This window comes from Zonotrichia albicollis, chromosome 7, assembly GCF_047830755.1.
Source record: "Zonotrichia albicollis isolate bZonAlb1 chromosome 7, bZonAlb1.hap1, whole genome shotgun sequence".
NCBI classification, from domain to species: Eukaryota; Metazoa; Chordata; class Aves; order Passeriformes; family Passerellidae; genus Zonotrichia; species Zonotrichia albicollis.
Genome location: NC_133825.1, coordinates 9,525,631 through 9,551,019, shown reverse-complemented (window position 1 = coordinate 9,551,019; position 25,389 = coordinate 9,525,631). Strand labels below are relative to the sequence as shown.

The following is a 25,389-nucleotide window of genomic DNA, read 5'->3' as shown; positions in this document are numbered from 1 at the left end:
TGTTAATTACAAAGCCTGAAGCTCTTCTAGAGGCTTTTCCCAGTGCAACTTCAATAGGTTCCTCTCTGCTCAACTCTCGAGCCTGTCCAGGTCTCACTGAAGGGCAGCAGAGCCTTGTGGTGCCTCAGGCCCTGCGCCCAGTTCTGTCCCATCAGCAAACGCTGAGGGAGTGCTCCGTCCCTTCTGCCAGGTCCCTGGGGAATAAGGCAAACAAGGCTGGGCCCAGCACGGCCCCCTGAGCTCACAGCTACCTGAGTTTGGAGCTCCCCTGTCCACTTCTCTGCCCCATTGTCCCTGAGCTGCCTCAGGGGCCTGTTATGGGAGGCAGGGACAAAGCCTTGCTGAAGTCCCAACTGACAACAGCCACTGCTCTCCCCTCACAAGCCCAGCCAGTCACTGCAGCACAGGTGGCTATGGATTGGTCAAGCATGGTTTCCATTCCTGTTATTCCACAGGTTTAGAGATGGCATCCAAGAGGAGCTGTTCTGTCACCTTTCTGGGGATGGAGCTGCGGCTGATGGGCCTGCAGTTTCCTGGCTACTTCTTGGTACCCTTTTGCAAGACTGCAGTGATGTTGGCTTTCCTCCACTGCTCATGCCTCTCTTCGGGGCTGTCTCCTTCCCTGACCTGCTGGCAGAGCACCCTGTGCCAGAGGCAGGAGCAGAGATTTTTCTTGGCCCCAAAAGGGAATGCTGGGCTCAGGCCGAGTGTCAGTGGGACCTGACAACGGGGGGAGAAGGCGGGAAGGAGCAGAGCTCATACAGGGCTGAGCAGGGAGTAGAGCCCTCGTGGCTCTGGGCCTCCTCTGCAAGCTCCCGGGCCTCTACTTTCTCCACAGAAAGAGAGGAACAGCACCTCGAAGTGACCAAGAAACCCGGCCATGGAGCGGGGCTAGGGCCGTGACACCTCAGGGACACCGGCCATGGAGCGGGGCTGGGGCCGTGACAACTCAGGGAAACCGGCCATGGAGCAGGGCTGGGGCTGTGACACCTCAGGGACACCGGCCATGGAGCAGGGCTGGGGCCGTGACACCTCAGGGACACCGGCCATGGAGCAGGGCTGGGGCCGTGACACCTCAGGGAAACTGGCCATGGAGCGGGGCTGGGGCTGTGACACCTCAGGGAACTCACCATGGCAGCCACCTCTCGAGGTTTTGAAGTACTTGTTTCTTGGTTTAATGCCCTTCCAAGATCAGTCTAGCATCTTTGCATATGAGCAGAACATACAAGGGTATTTAAAATTGAGTCTGATCCAATCATCAAAGACAATGGATGTTTCCTCTAAACTTACCTTTTCATGATTGTCAAACAATATGGGACTTTTCTTATGTCTGACTTGAAATATCCAGAATGCAAAATTCATTCTCAAGACAGGAAAAAAGAAAACAATGAAAATAGGATATAGGCAATCTTCAAAAGGCACAGAGAAGAAAATAAACGTTAGAAAAGCTCTGCTTTGCTGGAAATATACAACAAGGGACTCTCTATGGAAGAGAGTTGCACAAGCCTCTGGATTCCTGACCGGTCACCTCTGCCAATGCTCATAGTATTCTCCTAACACACGTGAGCTTCCTGTCTTTCAGAGAGAGAAAGATTCAGCTGAAGTCAAGCAAACAGGGCAGGGCAGATGGAAACCTTCCCTTGAGATGCTTTTGGGAAGGCCTGCAAGGAGCCTGCCTTCCCTTGGAACAGAGGAGGTCACCATGCATGGTGTTGCCTGACTTGCCCTAGGTGCCCCTCGATTGCAGAAGGACTTTTGTCCACTTCATCACTTGTCTGTCCCTCCAGTTCCAGGGCCTCAATCCTGCTCTGTAAGGCACTAAACCTGTTAGTCAGCTGTGAGTTTTCAGAATAAGGCACTGACCGTGGCTCTAACTAGTTTTTTTAGTCAGGTTTACAATATATTTTGAGAAGAAGAAGGAGCAGAGAAGGTGTGAAAAATGCATATTATATGATTGGCTTTTCGCAAATATTAAAATTAATACTATATGTGTTATGTTGGAAAGTTATGTTGTATTAATCCTTTTTTGTAGTGCTATCCTAATCTTTTAAAATAGTGTGGTGAATATAGTTTTAGGCTACAGAAACTCTGTGCTGTAAGATACATTTTCTAAATAGCTCAAGGAGAGATAACAGTAACAAGACACCAAAACTCTGAGAAAAGAAATATTGCCTCCTTCTCGGGAAGAACCAGACTTTGAGGGACCAAGACAATTGATTTACAAGATGAAGGAGGGGTTGACAAGAACAAGAAAACACCCATTGTTTGAAAAGAATTTTGGCATTGTGATAAATAGGTATGATTCGTGCTGTTAAAAAATCGAAACATTATTCAATATTGATACAGTAATTAATTTTTGAGAATAATAAAGCAGTTAATAGTTAAAAGTTGTAATGCCAAAGAAGAAATGGAAAGGAGGGGCTCCACCCACCCCCCCTTCCCAGCAGATGTTCTCAACAACCACAGGAAAGAAGCTGAAGATACAGTTGCTAAAAATGACCAAGGACCCGGTTGGGTCCAAGAAAATGGTAATTATAAGGGACTTTTTGCTTTGATATGCAGATGCAGTGATATGTTAGTCTTGGCTTACATTGTACTGGCTTGGTGCGCATGTGTAACCCAAAGGTGAATTAAAGGACAACGAAGAAGACTACAGGGCCTTCATCAGTGACGACCCCCAAAGACTTGTGCGACCACCAAACTGAGTGGTGGCACACGCGTGGTAAAGGTGGTAATGAATGCGGAGACAGAAAAGTGGCAAACTGAAATTGGGAGGAGATGGAATTGACACATGGCATATAAGGGGTGACTTTTACTTGGCAAGCTTGTACGTGAAGTGGCAAGGGTCAAGAACCCTGCCCTTCGTACCCTGCAGTTCTTTTTCCTTATGCGCTATTATTTGAACCAAATTATCCCTTATTTATATATTTTCTAAACTATTTAATTAAAATTGTTACTACTTTTAATATTGTTTGGCCTTTTTTTATGGTGGGATAATTGAGCAAACATAACACTCTCTTTGCTCTGCTGAGCTATCTGTGCTGTGTGTGTGTCTGTGTGTGTGTGCATGGACTTGAAATGGCTGCTCTTGTGGCCTTGCTGCAAGCGACTTCTGAAGGAGATGCTTCAAAGAAGACTGCAGCATTTCTGCCACCCTGCCACGTGAAAACAAAAACCTGCTGCGTGATTGCCCAGAGCTCTGGATATCTGTTCTTGTGTGAATGTAACTGTGAAGCCATGTTCTATCAGGTCTGAATTCTGGACTCAGTCCAGGTCCAGTGCTGCAGCCAGGGGCACCAGCCTGCGCCTCACACGCCGCTCCCTTCCCTGGGTGGCGCGGGCTCTTCTCCAGGCTCCCGTGGGCCCCAGCCGGGCGCCCATGGAGCCCCGGCCCGGCAGGGCTGCAGGCCGCCACCACGGCTCCCCGGGCAGCAGCCGGCCCTCTGCCCTCGGGAGCCCTTGGCCAGCGGCTGCTGGCCGCGCCTCCTCTGCGGCCAGGGGAGGTCGGGGCCGGGCGCAAGCAGCGCCTGGCCCAGGGGCTGAGCCTGCACCAACCCTCCCCTCCTGCCGCTCTCTGCAGCTGGCAGACGACAGGCGCCGAGCGGCCGAGCACCTGTGCCGGGCCCTGCGCTACCTGCGGAGCCCACAGGAGCGCCTGCGAGAGGCGGCTGTCAGGTTCATGGGTGAGCCACGAGCCCGGGCTGCCCTTCCTCTCCCCGGCCCGGCCCGCCGCAGCTCGGCCCCAGCCCCGGGGCCTGCTGCCCCGGCAGCGCCAGCCGGGCATGGCGCCATGGAGCCCTGATGCCCCAGTGCCCAATACTTGGTGTCAGCACCTTCATGGAGGGCACGGGCCCTCCAGGGGCTGCTGTCTGGATGCTGCCAGTAAGGGGCAGAGGCAGAGGTGGCAGCCAGGCAGGGCTGGCAGCTGTCCAGACCAAGGTGTCATGACTGTGACCGAGGCCCCCTTGACCCAGAGCTCTGGGCCCGCAGAGCTGCTGCCACCATGGGGACGGCAGCCGTGTCTCCTCCAGCAGGGCTGCGGAGTCGCTGCTGCCCCGGTGGCTCTGGACCCCACAGAAAGAGCACCAGAGCGGGCTCAGGAACGAGCACAAGAACAGCAAGTCTATTTTCAGCACTTGCATTGGCTGCTCCTTTAGGGTGCTTGCACCATACTCAGAGACACAGAAAACCTCTTTCTCCTCTGAGAGTTATCCCTGTCTATGCACTTTCCCAATGCACGGGATGTTACGTGCTAACCTCAGACACACAAACAATGCTGCAATAAACTTTAAACTCAACTGTTTTTTTATTCCAGAAGGCATGAAAAACTTGCAGAAAAGTCCAAAGAGACATATTTGTGTCTCTGTAGAGTCCCTCTGGTCTGTGAAATGCAGTAGCTGTTGCTGCGTTTGTGCAGCTGCTGATCCCTGCTATGGAAAAATTCCTTTCAGGAAGGAGCAGAATTATCTGACAGGGACCAAGCGTTGCCAGCAGTTGCTCCAGGTGCTCCTGCCATCAGCCCCTGCAGGAAGAAGCACAGCCCCCAATGCACGTGGGCTGTGGCTCCCTGTGGCACAGAAGCCCCCGGGGGCACAGGTCTGTGGGGCAGGAGATGGGCACCAGCGCTGCCAGGGCTCGGGGGGTGGCAGCTCTGCTTGGGCAGGGACTCTGCCCCAGCTGCTGATGGCAGCGCTGCCCGGGCCCCAGGGCTCAGAGCAGCATTGGTGCCCGGGCCCACACATTCCTTGTGCGAGTCACACCCGCGGGTTTAGGACGGCCACGGGCTGGGACGTGTCCCAAGGAGGCCGTGCCAGCTTCCCTGGAAGGCCCCGTGCCCTTCCCAGAACGGCTGCGTCGGCAGCCCTGGGGTCTCCTTCTGCTGCCCTGAGCCTGCAGAGCAGGGCAGCGTTTGCTGATGCTCTGAGCCCTTCCTAAAGATCCTGTGGGGCTGCCTTAGACACCTGGGGCCAGGCATTCCTTCCAGCCTGGGCCACTTTGGCTGGGCTGGGGGCGGCCCCAGGGCAGGCGGCAGTGTGTGCAAGGGCCCTTGGTGACACGGTGCCGCACAGTCACTGTGACATGGAACCGGGTGTCCAAGGACCCTTTGTGACACATGGTGACAAAGGAGCTGGCGGTGACAGGAGAAGGCCACAGTGCTTGGAGCATGCGACGGGACAGGACGGGACAGAGCGGTGCCGTGAGGAGTCCCTGCACAGCGCGCTCGTTCGTGTCCTACCCAGAGCTTATCCGAGGCGATACTCCCAAAGGTGACCTCGTGGAAAGACTGCAGGCCTTGCTGATCTGTGGCCTTGCCGAGGTTCTCTTTTGCAGGAGCCTGCAAGGCCAGACTGTGGGACTTGGTGACTGAGAATTTTTCGGAAGCATCTCCCATCCCTGCCGCAGGCGCCCTCGACTGCAAACCACAATACTTGACAGAAGACTCCTGTCTTTGTGGCAGGAGCCCTTGAGACCGAGTGCAGGACTTGCTATCCTGCAGCCTTCCTGCAGCTTCTCTCTTGAAGGTGGCTCTCAGGCACAACTGCAGGACTTGGTGACTTGGAGCATTTCCAAGGCATCTCTCCTGCAATTGGCCACAAATCCAATCAGAGATATGGAGCAGAGACTGCCGAGAGTGCCAAACTTGGCCTGGGTGGAGGAGGAGGAAGAAGGCCCTGGAGCTGCCCCAGCAGTGGAGGCCGAGGAGGTGGTGCCATTCCATCCACTGCAGGAGGGTGAGTAGCAGAGCTCGGCTGCAGGACTGGTGCCTGCAGCCAGGTTGGCGCCATGGCAAGGCATGGCATGGCATGGCATGGCATGCCGTGCCGTGCCATGCCATGCCATGCAATCCCCTGGGGACATGCCCAAGGACAGGACGGAAGAGGGGCCGGGCAGACACCCCACAGTGGCCGTGCTCCATCCCTTGGGCCATGCCAGGGCTCTCCCTGCCTGGGGATCGCAGGGCTGGGCTGTATTCTCCGGCCTCTCCTGCAGCCCCTCAGCTCTGGCTGCGCTTGCTCTTTGCCAGATGCAGCCCTGGAGCGCACACAAGAGCAGGAATCCAGCCGTGGCCGCTTCCGCAGCACAGCGCAGGTACCTGCAGCCACCCCCACCTGGGCTGGGCCTGCTGTCCCTGCTCAGCCCAGCACCGTGTGTGCAGCACTCCATGCAACCTCCCCGGCTTCCTGCCCCTTCCTACATCTCGTTTGCAAATTCACCAAGAGCTTTCAGTAGGAAGACACCAGCACTATGGGCACTGGGTTCAGAGCAAACTCTCAGCTCCTCAAACTTAAGACCAATGTCACCCTGCTGCATTTGCTCGTGGAGAAGGGTGTTTTCAGGCCAGAACAAGCAAGCAGCTTGTGGCCAGGCTTCAATTCCCCCATGAATCACATGGCTTCCCAAGCCACGCCTGCTGGTCCCTGGGTGCCTTTGAGGCCATGGCAGTGCACTGGGAAGGGAAGCACTTTTCTGGGGAAGCTGGAAACTTTGCTCCATCTGGCAGCTTTCCAAGTCCCCTCATGCCTTCTCCAGGTGCACTACCTCCCTGAACTGTCTCCCAGCTCTCTGCCCTCTCACGTCCACAGCTCCTAGGACTGTGTCCGTGCCCTGTGCTGCTGCCTGGGCCCAGCCCGGCACGGCTCTGGGCTCCTGCCGGCCGGCTCCCTGTCACTGCCCTGTGCCTTTCAGGTCCTCGAGTGCCTCCACTTGAAGGAATGCAGTGACAGTGTTCTGGACATCCTGTCAGAGAACTTGCAGAGCGAGCAGAGGGAGAGGCGTCATTTAGCACTCAGAGGCTTCAGAGTGGTGGGCAAGAATGCCTTGATGGTGAGAAGGGGGCAGTAGCTGAAGCTGTGCAGGCAGCAGCGTGGGGCTGGGCAACGCAGTCGCTTGCCCTTGCCTGGGCTTCGGCCGCTGGGGCAGCTCTTCCCATCTCTCCTGCTTCCCACTTCAGCTGCCCCAGTGCTTCGGGACAGGCCTTTGGCCTCTGGGCCCTGCGGCAGCAGGGCGGCCTTTCACAAACTTGTGTTCCACACAGGCTGAAAAAATGCGGAGCCTGACTGAAAGGCTGGTGGAGCTCCTGCAGGAAAATGAAAGCAATGTGATCAGGATGACCATTCTTCTACTCAGATATTTGCTGCTGGATAATGGTGCCCCAATACCCACCCCCATCGCCCTGCAGCTGGCTGAAGCGCTCCTGCCACTCTTTGACCATGTAAGGCTCTGTGCCCACAGCCACGGCCACTGGCTGCTGCCCAGACACTTGGTGCCCTGTGGAGATGAAGGCCTGTGCTCTGGGGGCCTGAAGCAGCTGATGCTGAGGTCTTTCGCCTTTTCTTTCATTCAGGATGATAGCCAGGTGCAGCTGAGCTCCATGTGTGTCTTCCAAGAGATGTTGGAGTTATTAACAGAAGATGGAAGAAAGGGCTTGAAGTGCCACGTGCGCCAGAGCCTGGTCCCACTCTCCTTCCTCTGCCACGATGGGAATAAGATTGTTGCTGAGGTAAGCACTTGTGGCCAGCTGCTGCCCCTGGGAGGGGGCTGGGCTGCCTCCTGCCCGAGCACCTTGCAGGCTGCAGCCTTGTCCTGGCTGTGGCACTGGGATGCTCCTGTGCCCTGGCCGGTGGGGCCATCTGTGCCTCTGTGGCGCTCTCCAGGCCTCTCGGGAAACGCTGCATTCTGCAGCCAGATTCCTGAAAAGGAGGGATATTGAACAAATGCTCCAGGTGGATCAGACATGGAGGTTCGGCGAGGGCCTGGTAAGAGCCGCCGCAAATCCCCAGCCTCAGCCCGGAGAAGGCCCCTGAGGGCGGTGCTCAGTGTGTGGGCTGGCAGCTGTGCCCCTGTCCGCTGCTGCAGCCAGAGGACGCGCGGGCTCTTCTCCAGGCTCCCGTGGGCCCCAGCCGGGTGTCCATGGAGCCCCGGCCCCGGTGGGCTGCCGGGCGGCACCGCGGCTTCCCAGGCAGCAGCCGGCCCTCTGCCCCCTGCCCTCTGGAGCCCTTGGCCAGTGGCTGCTGGCCGCGCCTCAGGGCTGCACGGGCAGGGGAGGCCGGGGCTGGGCGCAGACAGCGCCCGGCCCAGGGGCTGAGCCCGTGCCAACCCTTCCCTCCTGCCGCTCTCTGCAGCTGGCACAGGACAGGAGCAGAGCGGCTGAGCACCTGCGCCAGGCCTTGCGCTACCTGCGGAGCCCACAGGAGCCCCTGCGAGAGGCGGCCGTCAGGTTCATGGGTGAGTCCCGAGCCCGGGCTCCTCCCCGGCCCAGCCCGCCGCAGCTCGGCCCCAGCCCCGCCTGCTGCCCCGGCAGCGCCAGCCGCTCTCGGCGCCGTGGAGCCCCGCCTGGTCTGGGCATTGCTGCTGCCGCCCTCTGGCAGCCGCGCCCTGGGGCGGCAGCGTGCGGCAAGGGCCGGGCTGAGCCCTGCCGGGCCAGCAGCCCGTGTGGCCACAGCGCCGGCAGCGCCGCTGGCAGGGAGCTGTGCCGCTGGGGCCGTGACAGGCTCTGTGCTCACAGGCATGGCCGGGCGGCACCTGAGGGGGCAGCAGCAAGAGCTGCAGCTGATCTGCACTGGTGAGTGAGGGCAGCGGGCTGACAGCGGGGGCTGCCGGGGGGAGTTGCAAGCCCTGGCCTGGCTGCGGAGGGCTCTGCTCCCGTGGGCAGAGCACACAGACATATCAGGGCCACATGGGGGATTTGTGGCCAGCAGCTTCGGGCTGATCCCCTTGCTCCCTGCTCCCTCCTGGCCATGGCAACAGCCGGCTGGGATGGCCCTTGCAGGGGTCTCTCCTCGGCTTCCCGCAGATGCGGGATATGATTGTGGCTCTGTTCCTCTTTCTTGCAGCCCTGGAAGAAATGGCATATGACAGCAGTCCTGCCATCAGAAATCTGTCAGCTGAAGCTGGGTTCGTTCTGCGGGCTGTACAGAGGGCTCCCTACTCCACTTGGCGTAAGCTGCGAGATGAGTTCCGCAGTGCATGGAAGAAACGGCCTTGCCTGTGCCACAGAGCCTTGCTGTTCTGCTGGAACTCTGTGTAAAGTTGATTTGGAAGAGTCTTGTCTGCTGGGGCCACTTGAGCCAGCAGGGATTTTCTTTTTATTCAAGATTTTTGTGTTCATATCTTAATTTTTCTATTGTATGTAAATAAAAATATGTATAGTAGACAGACTCCCAGGATCTTTTCCTTGCGAGGATCGGCAGGGCTTAGGGGAGGAGGATGAAAAGGGTGCTTGCACTCAGCCAACTGCCCAGGCGTGCAGTGCTGCAGGGGAAATGGCCAGAAGCCCCTTGGCCTTTGGTGGTTCTGATGAAGCCTTTGTGCTGCCCACACAGCGTCTGGGCAGGGGCCGCAGCTGCGGGGATCCCTGTGAGAGCAGAGCCCAGAGATGGCCACAAGCCCTGTGCCAGGCAGAAAGCGCCAGCCGTGTCCTCCTGCCCATGTGCTGCTGGCTGCAGTGCTGAGGGCTCCCAGATGCCTCTGGACAGGGCTGCTCTGGAGCTGCTGTGGGGCTGCCGCGCTGCTGCCGGGCACCTCGGCCAGGCTGGGGGAGACCCTGAGGGGCTGGGGCGCTGGCAAGCCCTGAGCAATGGGCTGTCAGAGGGCACAAACAGCCCCCAGGCAGCCACCTTGATCCTGACAGAGTTGACTTGCAACACACATCCTGGTCACTCTGGAACTGACAGCATCGGTGTTGTTGGAAACTGAAATGCAGGGGCTTCTCAGATCTTTGGGCCTGTTAGCCAAGGCCTAGAGTTAAACACAGGATTTGAGCTGAGACCTTGCAAAGGGCTTCCAAATTTAGGCGCACAAGCGAGATTGCAGATTTATAATATAAAGCACAGGCATATTAAGCTAATTGGAGTAAAGTTTCACCTTCTAGAATTTAAGATGTAGAAAAAAATAAAAGCTTTAAATATAAACACTAAGGTGAAAATGCACTGCTTTGTGTTTCTATGTCACAAACTCATGATTAGCTAAGAAAGCTTACACTGTAGCATGAGTCCACAAGATGAAATATTGAAGGATTGGGTCAGAAACACATATCCTTGTTGGCAATGTTTTATTGGCCAAGAAATACTTAAAAGGTCTTTAAACTAAGTCTTGTGACCTTCTGAGTCTTGTAGTGGAGATGTGAGCCAAACTCACCCTTCCTATCTATGTAGAAGATAAGAAAAAGAAATGTCATCATCTAAAACACTCAGAGGTCCGGTCTCTCGCTAGTTCTTGACCCCTTCAAATGCTCCTAAGTGTGATTTAGCTGGAAATAGATGACAAGGACTATTAATGCTGGCTCTTTGACTCCAAAGCAGCTGCTTTAGAAGCTTTCACATAACCCTGTGTGAAATAAACAGGGCCAGGAGACTTTTTCTCCTTTTTAATGCCTTTATTAAAATTGATCAGCTCAGGATTGGGCGGCTCGGCAGGGCTGCGTCGCGTCTCCCAGGGCGACTCAGAGGAGAAGGATATGCGCAGCTCTGTCCGCTAGGGGCAGAGCCGGGGGATCCAGTCCTCGTGGGAGCCTTTAGGGCGTGATGTCCCCCGTCAGATCTTGCTTTCTCAGCGTTCAGTCTTGCTTGGTCCCGGCGTTGGGACGACTCTCTGCTCAGGACGAGAGGGGCTCCGCACCTCTGCAGGCTCAGCACTTGGCTCCTCACGTCCAGACATCACTTTAGTCTCTCAATTCTTATTTGGCGTGTTGTTTTTGGGGTTTTCCCTGTGGGTTTGGAGTTGGGGTCCCACAAAGCATTCTGATCTTTGGAGTCACTTTTCATAACCCCCCCCCTCCAGGTCTTTTCTCTTCACTGTTCTGGGAAAGGTACAACTTAGCCTCGGGCAAGGCTCTGCTGATACAAAGGGAGCGATAAGCCACAACGACCCGTTATTACGATAACAAAGCACTAAGAACCCTGGCAGAGACAGATCTGGCTGCATCCCTGGAACTCTTTCTCACAAAAAAAATATTAACCGAATTTATGTTCATAACAGTCCCCCCTCTTTTTCTTTTATCGAGCTTAAATTCTTAAGCTCGCATCAACTCACAATTTTTTGTTTTGAATCTACTATAAATCTCTTGTGCACTTTGGTAATCATGGTTACTTAACCTTGTTACTTTTCTTGGTTTCTTCAGGTTGGTTTGTACAGCCAATACTGTTTTACTAAAACAGATAAATAAGCATAGTAAAAAGAGCAATCCTCCAAGTCTACACACAGTGAGAAAAACTACCTTTTCCCATACATTTCTTCTGAAAATTTCCAAGTTGTCCCACCCACTGGGATCAAGTGTAGGAGTTTGATCTTGATCGTTTGCACATGCTAATCTTTTTATTTCGTTTGAAATGTCTCTAATAATTGAATTCTTTATTTTTAATACTGCCTAGAGCTGGATGACTTTGTTCAACACAGATATTGGGGTCCGAACTTGGCTTTTACAATTTTGGATTTTCTCAATTTCTATTTCACTTTCCCGGTTTCTTTTAATTTCTCCCAAATCATTATATATAGGAACTCCCAAACTTGATCCAATTTCTTTGGGTAATAAGAAAATTGGTTTTATCACTCTAGCAATGCAGTTGCCAGATGAGATTAAACTTAGGGGTTTAGAGCTCCCCTGAAATGTGTTCCAAAAGGGGTTTATCTCTTTTCCAGTACACTCATATAAATACTTGTAACAAACAAATTTTCTTCCCATTTTCACCATTTCTTTGCTTTTTACTAGATCTGCTGAGCTTGTCTCAGCAGCATCACATTCAAAGCACAACCAGGTTTCTCTTATAGGGCACTCTCCTAGGAGTGGCTGCCTAAAAGTGGCAGTATTGTGTGCTATCCAATACACTCTTATTTTTCTGACAAAGGACCAATTGGGAGGGGTTAACACAATCAGGGTTAGAACTGATGTGGACTCTCGACAAGGAGCTCACTTCTTCCTCATAGAGGGGTAGCATTCATTGCACAGCTCAGCTGGGCTTCCCAGAGCACCACCAGCAATCAGAGCTATCATTACTACCCTTCCCAAGAGTCCGGTATGGGTCATCTTGCACAGCCTGCCCACCCGGCCTTGCCTCTTGGGGAATTTTTTACTGAGAAGAAGCTTCCAAGCTCTTTAGAGTCCCTTCTACCAGCTTCTCTGGTTAAGCCTCTCTTGGTCTGTTCCCTACAAATTTTAGTTTCCCCCCACAAGGGAGTGTTCTGTAGAGGATTAACCTGGAGTCTTTAGAAATATATTGGGGATCTTAAGCAGAATTACTTATTTACAGCCTTAAACTTTTTACCAACATAGTTTACACAGAACAGTTTTGAAGCATTTTAAGCAATGTTAGAACTCTGATACCAATTTTTCCCATACAGTTCAGTCTTTTTGACTCTTCCTCTTGAGAGTCAACTTTGAATCACAGTATACTCAGGTGAATTAACTTGTGATGTGGATGAATCCTTATCCAGTGCCCAGAGGTGAGTGGTGTGGACTCTGGCCCAATGCCAGAGGGAAAAACTGGGACTCTGGCCCAATGCCAGAAGGAGAATGGGGTGCAGTCCGGACCAATGCCAGAGTGCTAGAGGGAAAAAACTCATGTTGAATCCTTGTCCAATGCCAGGGGGTGAGAGTGATGTGAGTCTAACCGTCTTAGTAATGAAGAATACCTGAAACGGGCTTTCAAACACAGGCATTAATGGTCTGCTGTTAATGATTTTATCAAAACTCATCTTTTCTGTTTAGTGTTATCAGTAATTTCTCTTTTTCTATAGCTAGTGTGTTTCTCTCATCAACTTCTACATACTCTGTATTTTGCAAGGAGTTGTATTTCTCAGCTAACTTAACTCCTAAAAGTACTTTTATTCTCTTATTTTTCTGTGTATTTAATTCACTGGTTTTCTGTTCTATTTTTCAAGATCTTATTTATTTATCCCTTGCTTCTGTTTTTTACTTTCACTTACAGCTTAAATACTTCTTTCAACCCCTTACACTTATTTTTTTTTTTCCTTACACCATTCTTTTACACAATACACTTCCTTCTAAGGAGATGTGGTAAAACTTATAATGCACAATCTACATTACTTCTATTCTAACTCGTCTATATTCACTCTCTCATTTCTCATTCACTTTCACACATTCCTCCACACCTTTAAGACACAAACTTATTGCTAGAAAATCACGGGTCCCTATAGCCCCCCCTCACCTTGGGATTGGCCCACAGGTCTCAGTATCTCTGGGCCTCTTGGAAGGGCCCAGACTCTGGTTGCCTCTGGTGCACATTCACCTGTGAGGCTGCCTGCGTGTCACTCACGCTCTCACAGCTACGACTCCCTCACACATCTCAGGAGCATTAGTCTGGTTTGCAGGTCACACACACACACACACACACACACACACACACACACTTTGGTCACAGCCCCCACCCGCCCAGGGGACACAAGCCTGGTTTACAGGTCACACACACACTTCCACTGCCCCCTTCCCACCTTCCCGGGAAGTTGAGACTGACTTTTCTTGTGACTCACTCTCACACACACAACAAGACAACAATAAGGTACCTTTTACTTTCACACCACTTATTACAAGTGAAGTATTACTGGCCAGTTTTGGTGCTATTGGATATCCTTTCTACCTGGCTGTTTTTTGTCCAACTTCAGATGTTACTTTGTTGAGACAGGACTTATCTGCTCCTGTATCAACCAAAAATTCTAATTCCTCATTTAGGGGTCCTACCTCAAAGTTTAACAAGGGCTCTTCTAGATGTTGCATCAGGGCCCCTAAAGTGTAAAGCCCCTGACCCTCTACTTGTCACCTCTAAGGATCGTCCCTAAATTATCTTGTTCCCTGGCTATTGCCACATCGAGACTGAGCTTTCTACAAAACCTCCTGGTGTGTCCTGCCTTTCCACAGTAATAGCAATATCGTTCTCTCAAAGGAACTTGAGGTGTCTCTATCCCTTTTGCACCTGACAGTACAAGAGGCCTGTCTCTGCCTCCTCCTGGTGGTGGACCTGCCCACCCTGCACTTTCTCTAGCTACAGCAACCATGATCTTAGATTTGGCCTTTGCTTTTTCTTTCTCCCTCCTTAAATACACCTTCAATGCCTCTCTTAATAATTCATTTATGTCCTTCTCTTGCCAATCTTCCATCTTTTCCAGTTTCCTCCTTATATCAGGCCAAGATTTGGTAACAAATTGGACTTTTAGTAGCATTTGACCTTCTGAGGTGTCTGGGTCTATTCTAGAGTACAACTGGAAATTCCGCTTTAGGCGGTTAAGCCAAGCAGCAGGAGCTTCATCTTTCTCTTGTGTACCCTCAAATGCCAATTGGGTGTTAGTTCCTTTGGGAACTGACTCTTTGATTCCCCGTATTATCAAAGACCTATATTCCATCATGGCCTTCCTCCCCTCCTCCTGGTTCGGGTTCCAGCTGGGATCCGTTAGTGGCAATTTCTGTTCGCCTGATGGCACCTGGGGTCCTGGACGGTTATCTTTCTCCCAAATTCTTATGCCAGCCACCCTAATCATCTGAACCTCTTCTGGAGAAAATAATATACTCAGGATGGAATTCACCTCCCCCCAAGTGTAGATATTTGGACCTTGAAATTGATCCACTTGGTTGGCTATGCCCACTGGGTCCTCAGCTAAATGTCCCAACTCTTTCTTGAATCCTCTCACCTCAGAAGCAGTTAGGGGAGCATTCACAAAGCCAACACCTCCCGCTACTCCTCCCATAGGAACTTCTCTGAGGGGAAAGAGTCTCTCTGCCTTGGAGGTCTTGGATCTGGTACTACAGTACGGCCCATCTTCCGATGCCAAACTACTTTGAGGGATATCTGGGTTACCCTGAACTTTCTGCCCATCAGCAGGTGTATTTGCTGATAGCTGTTTATTGGGCGAGGAGACATTTGTGCCCCAACTAGGAGGAGGTAAAGGGACAGCAATAGGAGGGGGAGAAGAGCCTGAGTGGATATTAAGTGCAGCTGGAGAAGGGGTGGAGAATGCAGCAGGTGGAGTAGGCACTTGGGGTGGTGCAGAAGGAACTGGAGGGGATACTGGGTTTATCATAGTGGAAATTGAAGAGCTAGAAGGAGGAGTCTGAGCAGGTGGTAATGAGATGGCAGCCGGGGGAAGAACCGGACCTGCCATTTGAGGTGCTTGAAGAAGAGGATTATAAGGTGGAGGGGCAGAAGGAGGCAGATAATCCAGGGGATCCCATCTTTTACTAGTCCTATCATCCCCTCCTTCATTCCCCTCTTTCTCCCTCTGTACCTTACGAATTCGCACCCCTTCATCCCCAACAGCGCTCTTTAACCAGCAAGCTACATACAATAATTGCTCAGGATCAGTATCTCCTTGAGCTGTCAGATAATTATTTAATTGTTGGCACATCCACTTATCCTTTGTCCCACACCAAGGCCATCTTCCTTGCAACTCTTATTCTGGCCACACTTCCATACAATAATGGATCATTTTCCCTTTATCTAATCCCTCCGTGGCCTCTATAGAATCCCATTTTACTAACAGTTCTCCTAAGGGACTACTGGGATGTATATACCTCAGTCTCTTACCGGTCTTTTTACTATTACACCCTCCCATTTTACAGGTCTCAACAGTAAAAAGCCCCAAAGGTGCCTTTACTGATCAGTAATTTCAAAAAGAACCTTCTTTGAGGAGCTTCAGTCTCCTCCACTGAACTTCAAATTTCTGCCTGATGCTCAGGACTTTATACTGAAACAACTGCCCGATCTCTAGATTGCCCAACTTTCCCCACGTCAGGTCTTACATCTATCGGGACTTGAACACACAAAACCTCGGTCTAAGAATCCGGGTCGTGCCTGACTCCCTCAGTCAGGAAAAACAACTGCCTGATTTTTAGTTTGCCTAACCCGCCAACTTTTAGGCTTCACCCTATCAGGACTTAAAAGCAAACCACAGCCTCCTTCGCTGGGGTTTGTGCCTGACTCCTGTGCCAGGACTTACTTTTGCCTGCAGGGCTTGTGAGCTACCCGAACCCTTCTCGGGACTGACAAATCTTACGCGAATCCTTCTCGAGACTTACAAATGCTACCCGAATCCTTCTCGGGACTGACAAATCTGCCTGACTTCCTTCTGTCAGGACCTATTTTGGGTGCGTGCCACTCATACAAATATTCCCTCCGCACGCCCGGAGTGCGGGGGCCCTTTATTCCCCCTTGGGAGACGACTCACTCACGCTAATTCCAAGCTCCGCCCCCTGTTCCCGGCCGGCTCCTTCGCAGGAGTCCGGAAACGCATTACTGAGAGGTCTGCTCTCACTTCGAAGGTCCGGCTGCCGGCCTTCGTCTCATTCACACACACATGCGCACGTCTCCCGCTCCCGCCACCGGCTTTCTCATCAATCCGGTGCTCCGGTGCTCCTCTGCGTTGCTGCTCCTGAGCCGATCCTTCTGGTCCTGGTAGCCAGCTGTCCAGGAGGTCCAAGATGGCCAGTCTTGAGTCTTCTTGCGGCGTGGCTATTCCGGACAAGCGCCCCCAGCTGAAATAAACACGGCCAGGAGACTTCTTCTCCTTTTTAATGCCTTTATTAAAAGTGATCAGCTCAGGATTGGGCAGCTCGGCAGGGCTGCAGTCCCCATCGTGTCTCCCAGGGCGACTCAGAGGAGGAGGATATGCGCAGCTCTGTCCACTAGGGGCAGAGCTGGGGGATCCGGTCCTCGTGGGAGCCTTTAGGGCGTGATGTCCCCGTCAGATCTTGGTCCTCAGCCTCGTTGGCCCAGTCTCGCCGCCGGGGACGACTCCCATGGTCAGGGCGAGAGGGGCTCTGCATCTCTGCAGGCTCAGCAATCGGCTCCTCACGCCCAGACATCACTTCAGTCTCTCAACTCTTATTTGGCTCGTTGTTTTTGGGGTTTTCTCTGTGCGTTTGGAGTCGGGGTCCCAAAAAGCATGCTGGTCTTGGAGTCACTTTGCATAACCCCCCCCACCCTCTCAAGTGTCTTCACTGTGCTGGGAAAAGAACACCTTAGCCTCGGGGAAGGGCCATTACCTTGCCCTAGCCAGGGCTTTTACTAATACAAAAGCAACCATTAACTACAATAACCCGTGATTACAATAACAAAACACTCAGAACTTTGACTGGGACACTGATCTGGCTGCCTTTTTGTAACTTTTTCTCACAAAAAAATATTACCCGAATTTTTGTTCATAACAGTCACAGATGTAACAAAACGGGCCAGTGTGCTGGCCAAAGGCAGTGTGCTCTGGAGATGATGAATGAAGAGTCTTCCCATCTTTCAAAGCACATTGCGAAAAACAACAATCCCTTCTTTTTAAATTTTAACAGTTTAGTAGCAATAAAATGGTTATTAAGATAGTAATAGAAGTTAGAATAATAAGAATTTGGACAATCAGAGTTAGAACAGTAAAGGACAATAAAAACAAAGACATACGGACAGTCCTGGTGCCTCCTGGGCAATTATGCCCCGAAAGCACACACACTAGCAAAGGATTAGCACTTAAAAGCAATAGCCTGTTGCATATTTATATATCTCATACATGATGCATAAATTCTTTTCAAACAAAAGGTGTTCTCTGCTTATTATCAAGTTCTCCCCCTTAATCCTGTTGGCTCCTCAAAGTCGGGAAGGAGGTGGAAGAAAGTTGGTCTTTTCCAATAAGGATGCAAGAATTCTTCCCTTGGGGCTTTTGGTGTCCTGTTGCTGTCATCTCTGGGCAAAGAATTTCTTGATTACCACATCCCTTTCCTGAGCAAGTTAAAAAAGTATCTTACATTGCATGGCTCCTGTTTTACATAAAGTTATAACCTAAAACTATATTTACCACAGAAATAATTACCAATATAGCCAGACGGGACGTACATGAGCTTGTCTGGACTTTGCTGCTTGACCAAATAGCGGCAACTGTGGAATTTTACCCCAGAGACACTTTTGGCTAGCTGGATGCTGCAGCTGGGCACTTGGAGGCAAGTCCAGGCATGCAGGAGCTCAGGTTTACCTTTGGAGGAGAAGCTTTAAGGCAAGGTGAAGGAAAGGAGTCGGTTCTGATGGAGGGTTTTTATCCAGAGCTTTATTCCTGGCCTCTGAATCCAGCAATGGTTCCAGGAGAACTCCCAACCGCATGGTTTGCTCGCCCTTTTACCCGGGGCAGAGGGGCAGGGAAGGAACATGGGGATCACCAACCAGGTACGGGGCGGGGAAGTGTCAAGGGACAGAGGACACCTGGATGGCCCAATGTCCTTCCAGAAGGGGAGGGCATCTTTTGAATTCTGCCAATCACTCGCCGCCCTTCTGGAGTACCAGGATTGACAGACAGCGCTCAGCAGGGGTCAGGGTGTGGAAAGGAGGGATGATTGACACACCTGGCAGGGAATTATCAGGGAGGAACCTGGGGTATCTGAGGCAAACCATGACATCGCACCGCAACATAACACAGTACTTAAAAAAATACAGTACTACTAACTAAGACAACATAACACATATAGTATATTAATTTATATATATATATATGTAAATGTTAATATCTGTGAAGAGCCTGTCCTGTAATATGTACTTTTCACAACACCAAAGAAGCCATTGCACCTTTAAGAGACAGCTGACAACTCGGATGGAATGCTCAGCTTGTTCACAGGGTGAGAAAGAAAGGATTCTTCCAGATGAGTTAAAGTTTCAGAAACTTTATTTATTTACAATCCTACTCTATAATCCTGTAGGCTGGTATTTAGAGAAAAATGGACAGGCACTAAATAAACCAGCCTAACCTTCTGGAGCTAACTAAACTAACTAACCTTCTAGGACTAGGTGATGTTGCGAGCAGAAAGAAGCAGAAGAGTTGCTGAGAGACAAAGGGGTAGCAACCCAAATAAAATGACCCTTACATCATCTACCAATTAGATTAAGAAAAAGATGCAACCAAACAATGCCTGACTACAGAAAGCCATAGGATAGGAACTAATTATAAACTATGTTTAGAAGTACAAGAAATGGCTTCTCCTTGATTCACAATAAATTGTGTAAATTGTGCAGAGTCTTTTTTCTTTTCTCCACATAGTCCCACTCTAAATCCTACTCTAAATCCTACTGTACAGTTCTACTCTACAATCCTACTCTAAGATGGCTATGGAGAAAATGGTCCTGATATGATTATAGCGCTGTTTGCTTCTCCATCCTCCTCTTCACTGAGATGATGAGTGGTGCCAGGGTGGATGCAGCCTCGGCTGATGTTACAAATGGATGCTGTTCACAAAAAAAACCCCCAAAAAATCAAAAAAAGAATACAAAAACAAAAACAAAAAAGAAAACAAAACACAAAAAAAAAAAAAACCAAAAACAAATCCAAAACAAAATAAACAAACCAAAAACATACAATAAACCAAACAACAAAAAACAAAGAACAGTGAAAAGTGAACCATTACTTTGCAAGCTCAGTGCTTCACAAGCTCAATCAGGATTGTTCTGGGTCCTAAAAAGACTCAAAAAGAGGAGCAGTGGGACCATCTGCTACCCAGCAGTCATGTGCAGGACCCTGCCATCACAGGAAAACCTGGCCAAGAATCCCACTCATCCATTTATTCAGGTTTCTTTATCTTGTTGGGATTTTTGCCCTGCCAGTGCTCTAGAAATGGTGCTTTCTGTCCCTGGGGTTTCTTCCTTTCAGGAAACTCCAGTGGCTCACATGGGTCCCTGCCTTTGAAAGATGGGCACTGTGCTGATTCCCACAGGGACAGAAAGCAGTGTCTACCTTTCCATGCCCTGCCCCTTGTGTGCTGGATGGCTCCTTCCTTCCCAGCAGGGCCAGCCCAGTGGCACTGGGCCCTGCAGTTCCCTCTCTGCCACACAACCAGGCAGAAACCCTGGCACAGTTCCCATCTGCTTGAGCGTGCTAGGCAGCAGATGGGGCTGGGACAAGTCCCTCCCAGCTGTCCCTGTTTGCGTGGCAGAAACCTCTAAGGGTGGGCTGGGGACCACAAACCAGGGCCCCTCAGAGTGAGCCCCCCACAGCCCCTCCTGCCCACAGCCAAATCTCTGACTGCTCAGCTGGGACTGGCTTCCTTGGGCTCCTCCACCACCATTTCATGTCTCTGTACCCCGCACTGCTCTACTTCAATTCTTTTGCCTTTAGATAAAACTGAGCACTCCACCAAATCACAAAAGAGGGCAACAGAAATTGTCAGAGGACAGAGCACCTCTCCTGTCAGGAAATGCAGAGGGAGCTGGAGTTATTCAGTTTTGTGAAGAACAGGCCCCAGGGAGACTTTATTGCCACTTTCCAAGACTTCAGAGTGGCTTTGAAGAAAGTGGGGGACATCTTTTTTAACAGGGCCAGTTACAATGGGATACGGACAAATATTTTTAAACACTAAAGGTATCTAATCAGAGTAGGTCTAAGGAAGAACTTGTTTTCTTGGAGCATGGTGGAACCCTGGCACAGCTTGCCCCGAGAGCTTGTAGGTGCCCCATCCCTACAACCATTCCGGCCCCAGTGGCAAAGGGCTCTGAGCAACCTGATCTCTTTAAAGATGTCCCTGCTCATTGCAGGACACTTGCACCAGAGGACATTTACAGGGCCCTGCCAGTCCAGACCAGTCTAGGATTCCTCACTGTTTTCATTTGAAGAGCACCAAGAATGGAGGTGAGGAGGAAGGGAGCTCATCTGCTGCCTTGGACTTGAGTGGAGGAGGAGCCCATCCCTCAGAGCCTGTTTCACCTGCAGCCCCTTCACATTTTACCTGCAGGAGCTCCTTGGCAGACCAGCGCCGCACCTCGTCTCTCTGCAGGCAGCAGCTCAGGAAGTCACGCAGGCAAGATGAAAATAGGTTGGGCTGCTGCAGCTTTTGTCTTCCTCCTGTGGCTATCATGAGTTGAGGCTGGGGAAAAAGGAGACACCAGGCTCCACCTGCTTCTTTCCCATCTGTCACTGCTCTCCCAGATCCCATTGATTAAGCTCCACTCTGCAGTGGCACTTTCTGCCCTGGCAGAGACCCAGAGATGACTTTCCTTTACCAACCAAACACCCAAACCCCGATGCAGCCACAGCTTTCCCACCATCCCACAGATCTTGCCTTGGCAGCTGATTTCACTGACTGACCTAGTTAGTGAGAACTACATCAGCACAAGCACATTTCCTTCCCTGAGGATTCATATCAGCTTGAGAGGCTTTTTGGAAGAAGGACTTTGCTATACTGACTCTACTGTATCCAAGCATTAGTACATGGAAAGTATTTCTGCAGTGCTTCTTGGTCCCTTAAGCACAGCTGCCACAAAACAAAACTAATCAAGCTTTTAGCTTTGTTCTTGAAAAAAATGGAAATTGGAAGGAAAGGAAATCCACCAGGTATTTTTCAGGTAAGGAAACAAACATTTGGAATCTCATCTTCAACACAGACACATTAAGATGCATGCACAAATGTACTGGGATGAAAACATCTGCTTGGACACACAGGAGCCACCTGCAGCTCTGTCTCTCAGCAGCCTGAAAATTTCTGCTTTCCTTACATGGAAAAGAAAAACTTTTCATGGTCAAATCAGAAGGAGAGGTTCCATCCCTATGATCACCCTCTACTCATTTGGCTACTCAAGTCAATGCATGAATGGTAGGCCCATCCCAGAAAGTGCCAGGAAACAAATGGCAGGTTTTGGCAGGCTCTCCACATCACCAGGCTCTGGCTTGGTGATGTGGAGAATGTTGCTTTGGGCTAGGAGAGAAACACGGTCACTGAGTGTTTCAGCAGCACTGCACAAGAAGCAGAAGAGACTTTGTGGCCTTTACACCCTCATGCCCAGGTTTCAGGCACGTTTCCCAGTGAGAAGAAACTGCACGAGGGGTTAAGTTCCTCTCTAAAAATCAGTGCCTTAGCAACTTTCTTGTGTTTGGGATTCTTTTCTTCATTTCTGGAAATGTAACACCAGTTCTGAGAGGCTTGCCTTGTGATTTTAGGGGCATCTTCCCAGACAGACAAGTGGGAACAACTTGAACCCAAAGCAAATGTTTCCTGAGAAGAGCTGGGGAGTGTTTGCCTGTGGTGAGGCTTGAGCTGCCTGGTAATCCCTTTCGATGACGTGCAGAAACATCCAGCTGCTCCCCAGAACTCAGTCCCTCTGGGCACGCAGGCCTCTGGAAACCCCTGAGAATTCCAGCCTTTCTCCTGCTCAAGAGCATCTAACCTAAGCTGAGCTCCAGTTTCTTCAGCAAGGCCAAGGATGCTCACTTCCATGCAGCTGACAGTGTCCATGGAGCTCAGCAGGTCTTTCTGATACTCCTCAGGCCAGGGAATTACAGTGTAAATTGGCAAGACATCGGCTGATCATTATCCAGTGTGGTTCATGTGGAACCAAGCCCTACCATGCTGACAAGCCAGAGGGAGAGAGCTCATTCTGCTTTTGCAAGATGGTATTTAGAAACATAAGACACCAACTTGGAACTATTCAAACCTCACCTTGCAGAATCCATCTCAAATAGACAAAAATAACCATGGCAAGAGGCCTTGGAGTCTCCATAAAAATGCCCACCACTGTCATGATAACTCTGTGCTCGTGGCACTGAAATAGATGGTGACCAAAGAGACTTTGCTATTATCCTCTTTAACCCAAAAGAGAATTTCAAAGCCGGAAATGGCAATGCACTCCCCTTGTGTACAAATAATTTATGTGGCTTTCTGTCCTTTTCCCACATCACCAGAGGTGACAAAGAGGGTTTTATCCTGACTCTTAGCTGAGCTCAGCCACTGGCCATGGTGGGGAGCTGGAGCCCTCCCTGTCATTAGAACTGTGCAGGCCAGGGATGGCCCTGCTCCTGTGGTAAAGAAACACAGCACCGGTGTCAACTGCCCATGTTGGATCCCAGCCCAGGCACCTGCCTGCAAGCTCATCAACTTGTTAAAGTACCAGGAAATAGCCAAGGGTTTGGCAAACAATTCTAACTGCAGTCGGAGACAAACACATCCTCAACTTATCCAGGCCACCCACCCAGGTGACTGAAAAATGGATAGATGACTTGAAAGCCTGAATGTCTTGAAGACCCAAAGGATTTGGAAAAGATGCTACAGAATGGAAGAGAAGAGCTGTGTTTAAAAAATGAAAAAGCAAGCAGAACTTCTTGGGCATTGCTTTGATAGTAGGGTTTTTTCTCTTTTTCTTTTTTGTTTACTTTTCTTTTTCCTTTTTTTCTTATGTTTTCTATAAAATTGAAACTGGGAAGGTCTAACCTCCATTTCTCAGGATATTTATCACATGTCTACCCTCTCCACTGAAAAATTATTGTCCTTCAGAAACAGAGTTCCAACATTGTTCAAAAAACAAGTGAGAAATGTCAGGCATGGCTGGAGGCCAAAATGGCAGGTTTCTGAACTGGTTAGGTTTCTGAACTGCCACTTCCCTTTCTGATACAACCAAAGCTACAGCAGATGCTGATGTGTTGCAGGGGCATTTTTAGCAGGGGACCTTGGTGGAAGTGGTGCCAGCAGATGGCAATGGGATTTTGTCCAATGGCACACAGAGCATGGGACAGGTGAGAAAGACAGTGGGATCAGTGAGTATTTGCACCTTACCAGGACAGGAGTTGCATTCCAGGAAGGAACTTCTCGTTCCACCATTTCGATGCCCACGATTCCCAAAGACCATATGTCCACTTTGGGGCCACATGGTTGACCTGTCACCACTTCAGGCGCCATCCACCCAGCAGCGCCGGCCACGGAGCTCCGTCTGCCCTGCTCAGGGCTGAGCTGAGCAAAGAGGCCAAAGTCAGCTGTGGAGAAAACAACAAACCGTGAAAGCCAGCTCCAATTAGGAAACCAAGCAAAAGAATTCCCCACTCTCGGACTAAGAATGTGCTGTTGGATCTCCTGGAGAACTGTCCACGCTCAATTTCCTTGGGGCTTTAGCCAATGGATTATGGAATTGGCCACTTCCAAAAAAACCCAGATTTCTTAACGCTGCTCACAGCAGTGGACTTTATTCCCCTGAAGCTTTAGATTGCAGCTCACTCTGTCTGGAAGGGACACACACAGAGCAAGGCCACTCTTGACTGCTTGTGGTTCCTTATACCTCTGTGCACTTTGCAACTGTGCCCTCAGCTCACAGCGGGTGTCCCTGCGCTGCCACCAGCACCATTTTTGGGGAGCTGGCAGTCACTCCAAGCAGCCCCACACCCACAGCCCTGGAACGCTGCACCTGACCAAGAATATACTGACCCAGCTTGACAGAGCCGTCAGTTTTGAGAAGGATGTTGTCACTCTTCACATCTCGATGGATCACATCATTGGAATGAAGAAAATCCAGTCCTTGCAGGCACTGAGGGAGAAAACAGAAAGAGGAGGGCAAAAATGAGTGATGTGATTTCATCACACAAGAAAGGAAGCAAAGAATCGAAAAGATTCCCTCTCTGCGGGAATGGGGAGTAATGGCAGAACAGTAATGACCATTGAGAGGAAGAGCTTGCTGCTCCAACACTTGCAGAGCAGGACCTTTCTGAGGAAAGGCACGTCAGCTTTTGAAAGAGCAACAGCACCTGCTGTTGTAGGCTGTCCCTGCCAACCAGCCAGGATGACTCCTGCTGCAGTGGACGTGCTTTTTCGATGCAGAGGACAAAGGAGGGGTTTTGAAAGGAAAAGTCCCTCCCTTTGGTGTTTAGTGGATCACTTTTGGGTGGGAGGCTGCATGACAAAAATTTTCTTGCTGGCCTCAGCACAGGCTTGGAAGTATCACACCAGTCACTTTCTGGAAGCAAAGAGCATTTTGGCTGCACTCCTATCCTTTTCAGCTGAGGACTGCGAGAAATGAGTCTTTTTTCTTTGCTGGTCATTCCAAATCCTGCCACCAGCCCCTTTGCTTTCACAGGCAAGGAATGCAGTGAAGACAAACTCCAGGCAAACATTTAGAGAGGCAAGGTGGAGAACAGCAAATACAAATACAAGAGACAGAGCGAGAATACAACAGCAGGAGATAAGAGTACTGGCACTGAGCACAGGGAGTGCAGGGGCACTGGCAGGCCTTTCACTTGAGATGCTTTTACTTGCCCATAGAATAGCAGCAACACAGAAACAAAGCTTGGCACAGGAAATCACTCCAGCTCTGAGCCCCTGTTTCCCAGACAATGCTGCTCAAGCCCTTGGAAACACAGCTGGGATTGCTGACCTCCCGACTGATGGCTGCCTCTCATCTTCTGACAAGTAGGTCTTGCTGATGACATTGCTCAGAGTGCCTCCATCCATGTACTCCATAACCAGGGACAATTCCTCACCCACAAGGTAGCTGAAAGGAGGAAACAAGGGCGTGGAGATAAATGTACATGGCTAGGTTGCTGTTTGGAAAAGATGTGTTGATTCTTCTTTACAGGTGCCTTTGAGACAAAGACAAAATAAAGGAATAGACATTCCCTCTTGGCTGTGCATTGTTTGCCATCTGTGCAGTCTCAAGGAGAAAGGCACAGCTGCAA

General features: G+C 50.6%; 1 protein-coding gene across 1 annotated transcript; it reads right to left on the bottom strand.

The window, feature by feature from the left end:
- Window positions 1-17,113: 17,113 nt before the first annotated feature.
- Window positions 17,114-24,241, bottom strand: LOC141729609 (serine/threonine-protein kinase PAK 2-like). The gene is made up of 4 exons (XM_074544314.1): window positions 24,146-24,241; window positions 23,504-23,700; window positions 20,687-20,824; window positions 17,114-19,193 (listed from the first exon to the last, which is right to left on the bottom strand). The coding sequence occupies exons 2-4, from the start codon at window positions 23,624-23,626 to the stop codon at window positions 19,101-19,103; spliced, it is 354 nt and encodes a 117-aa protein (XP_074400415.1). The 5' UTR covers window positions 23,627-23,700; window positions 24,146-24,241; the 3' UTR covers window positions 17,114-19,100.
- Window positions 24,242-25,389: the final 1,148 nt, after the last annotated feature.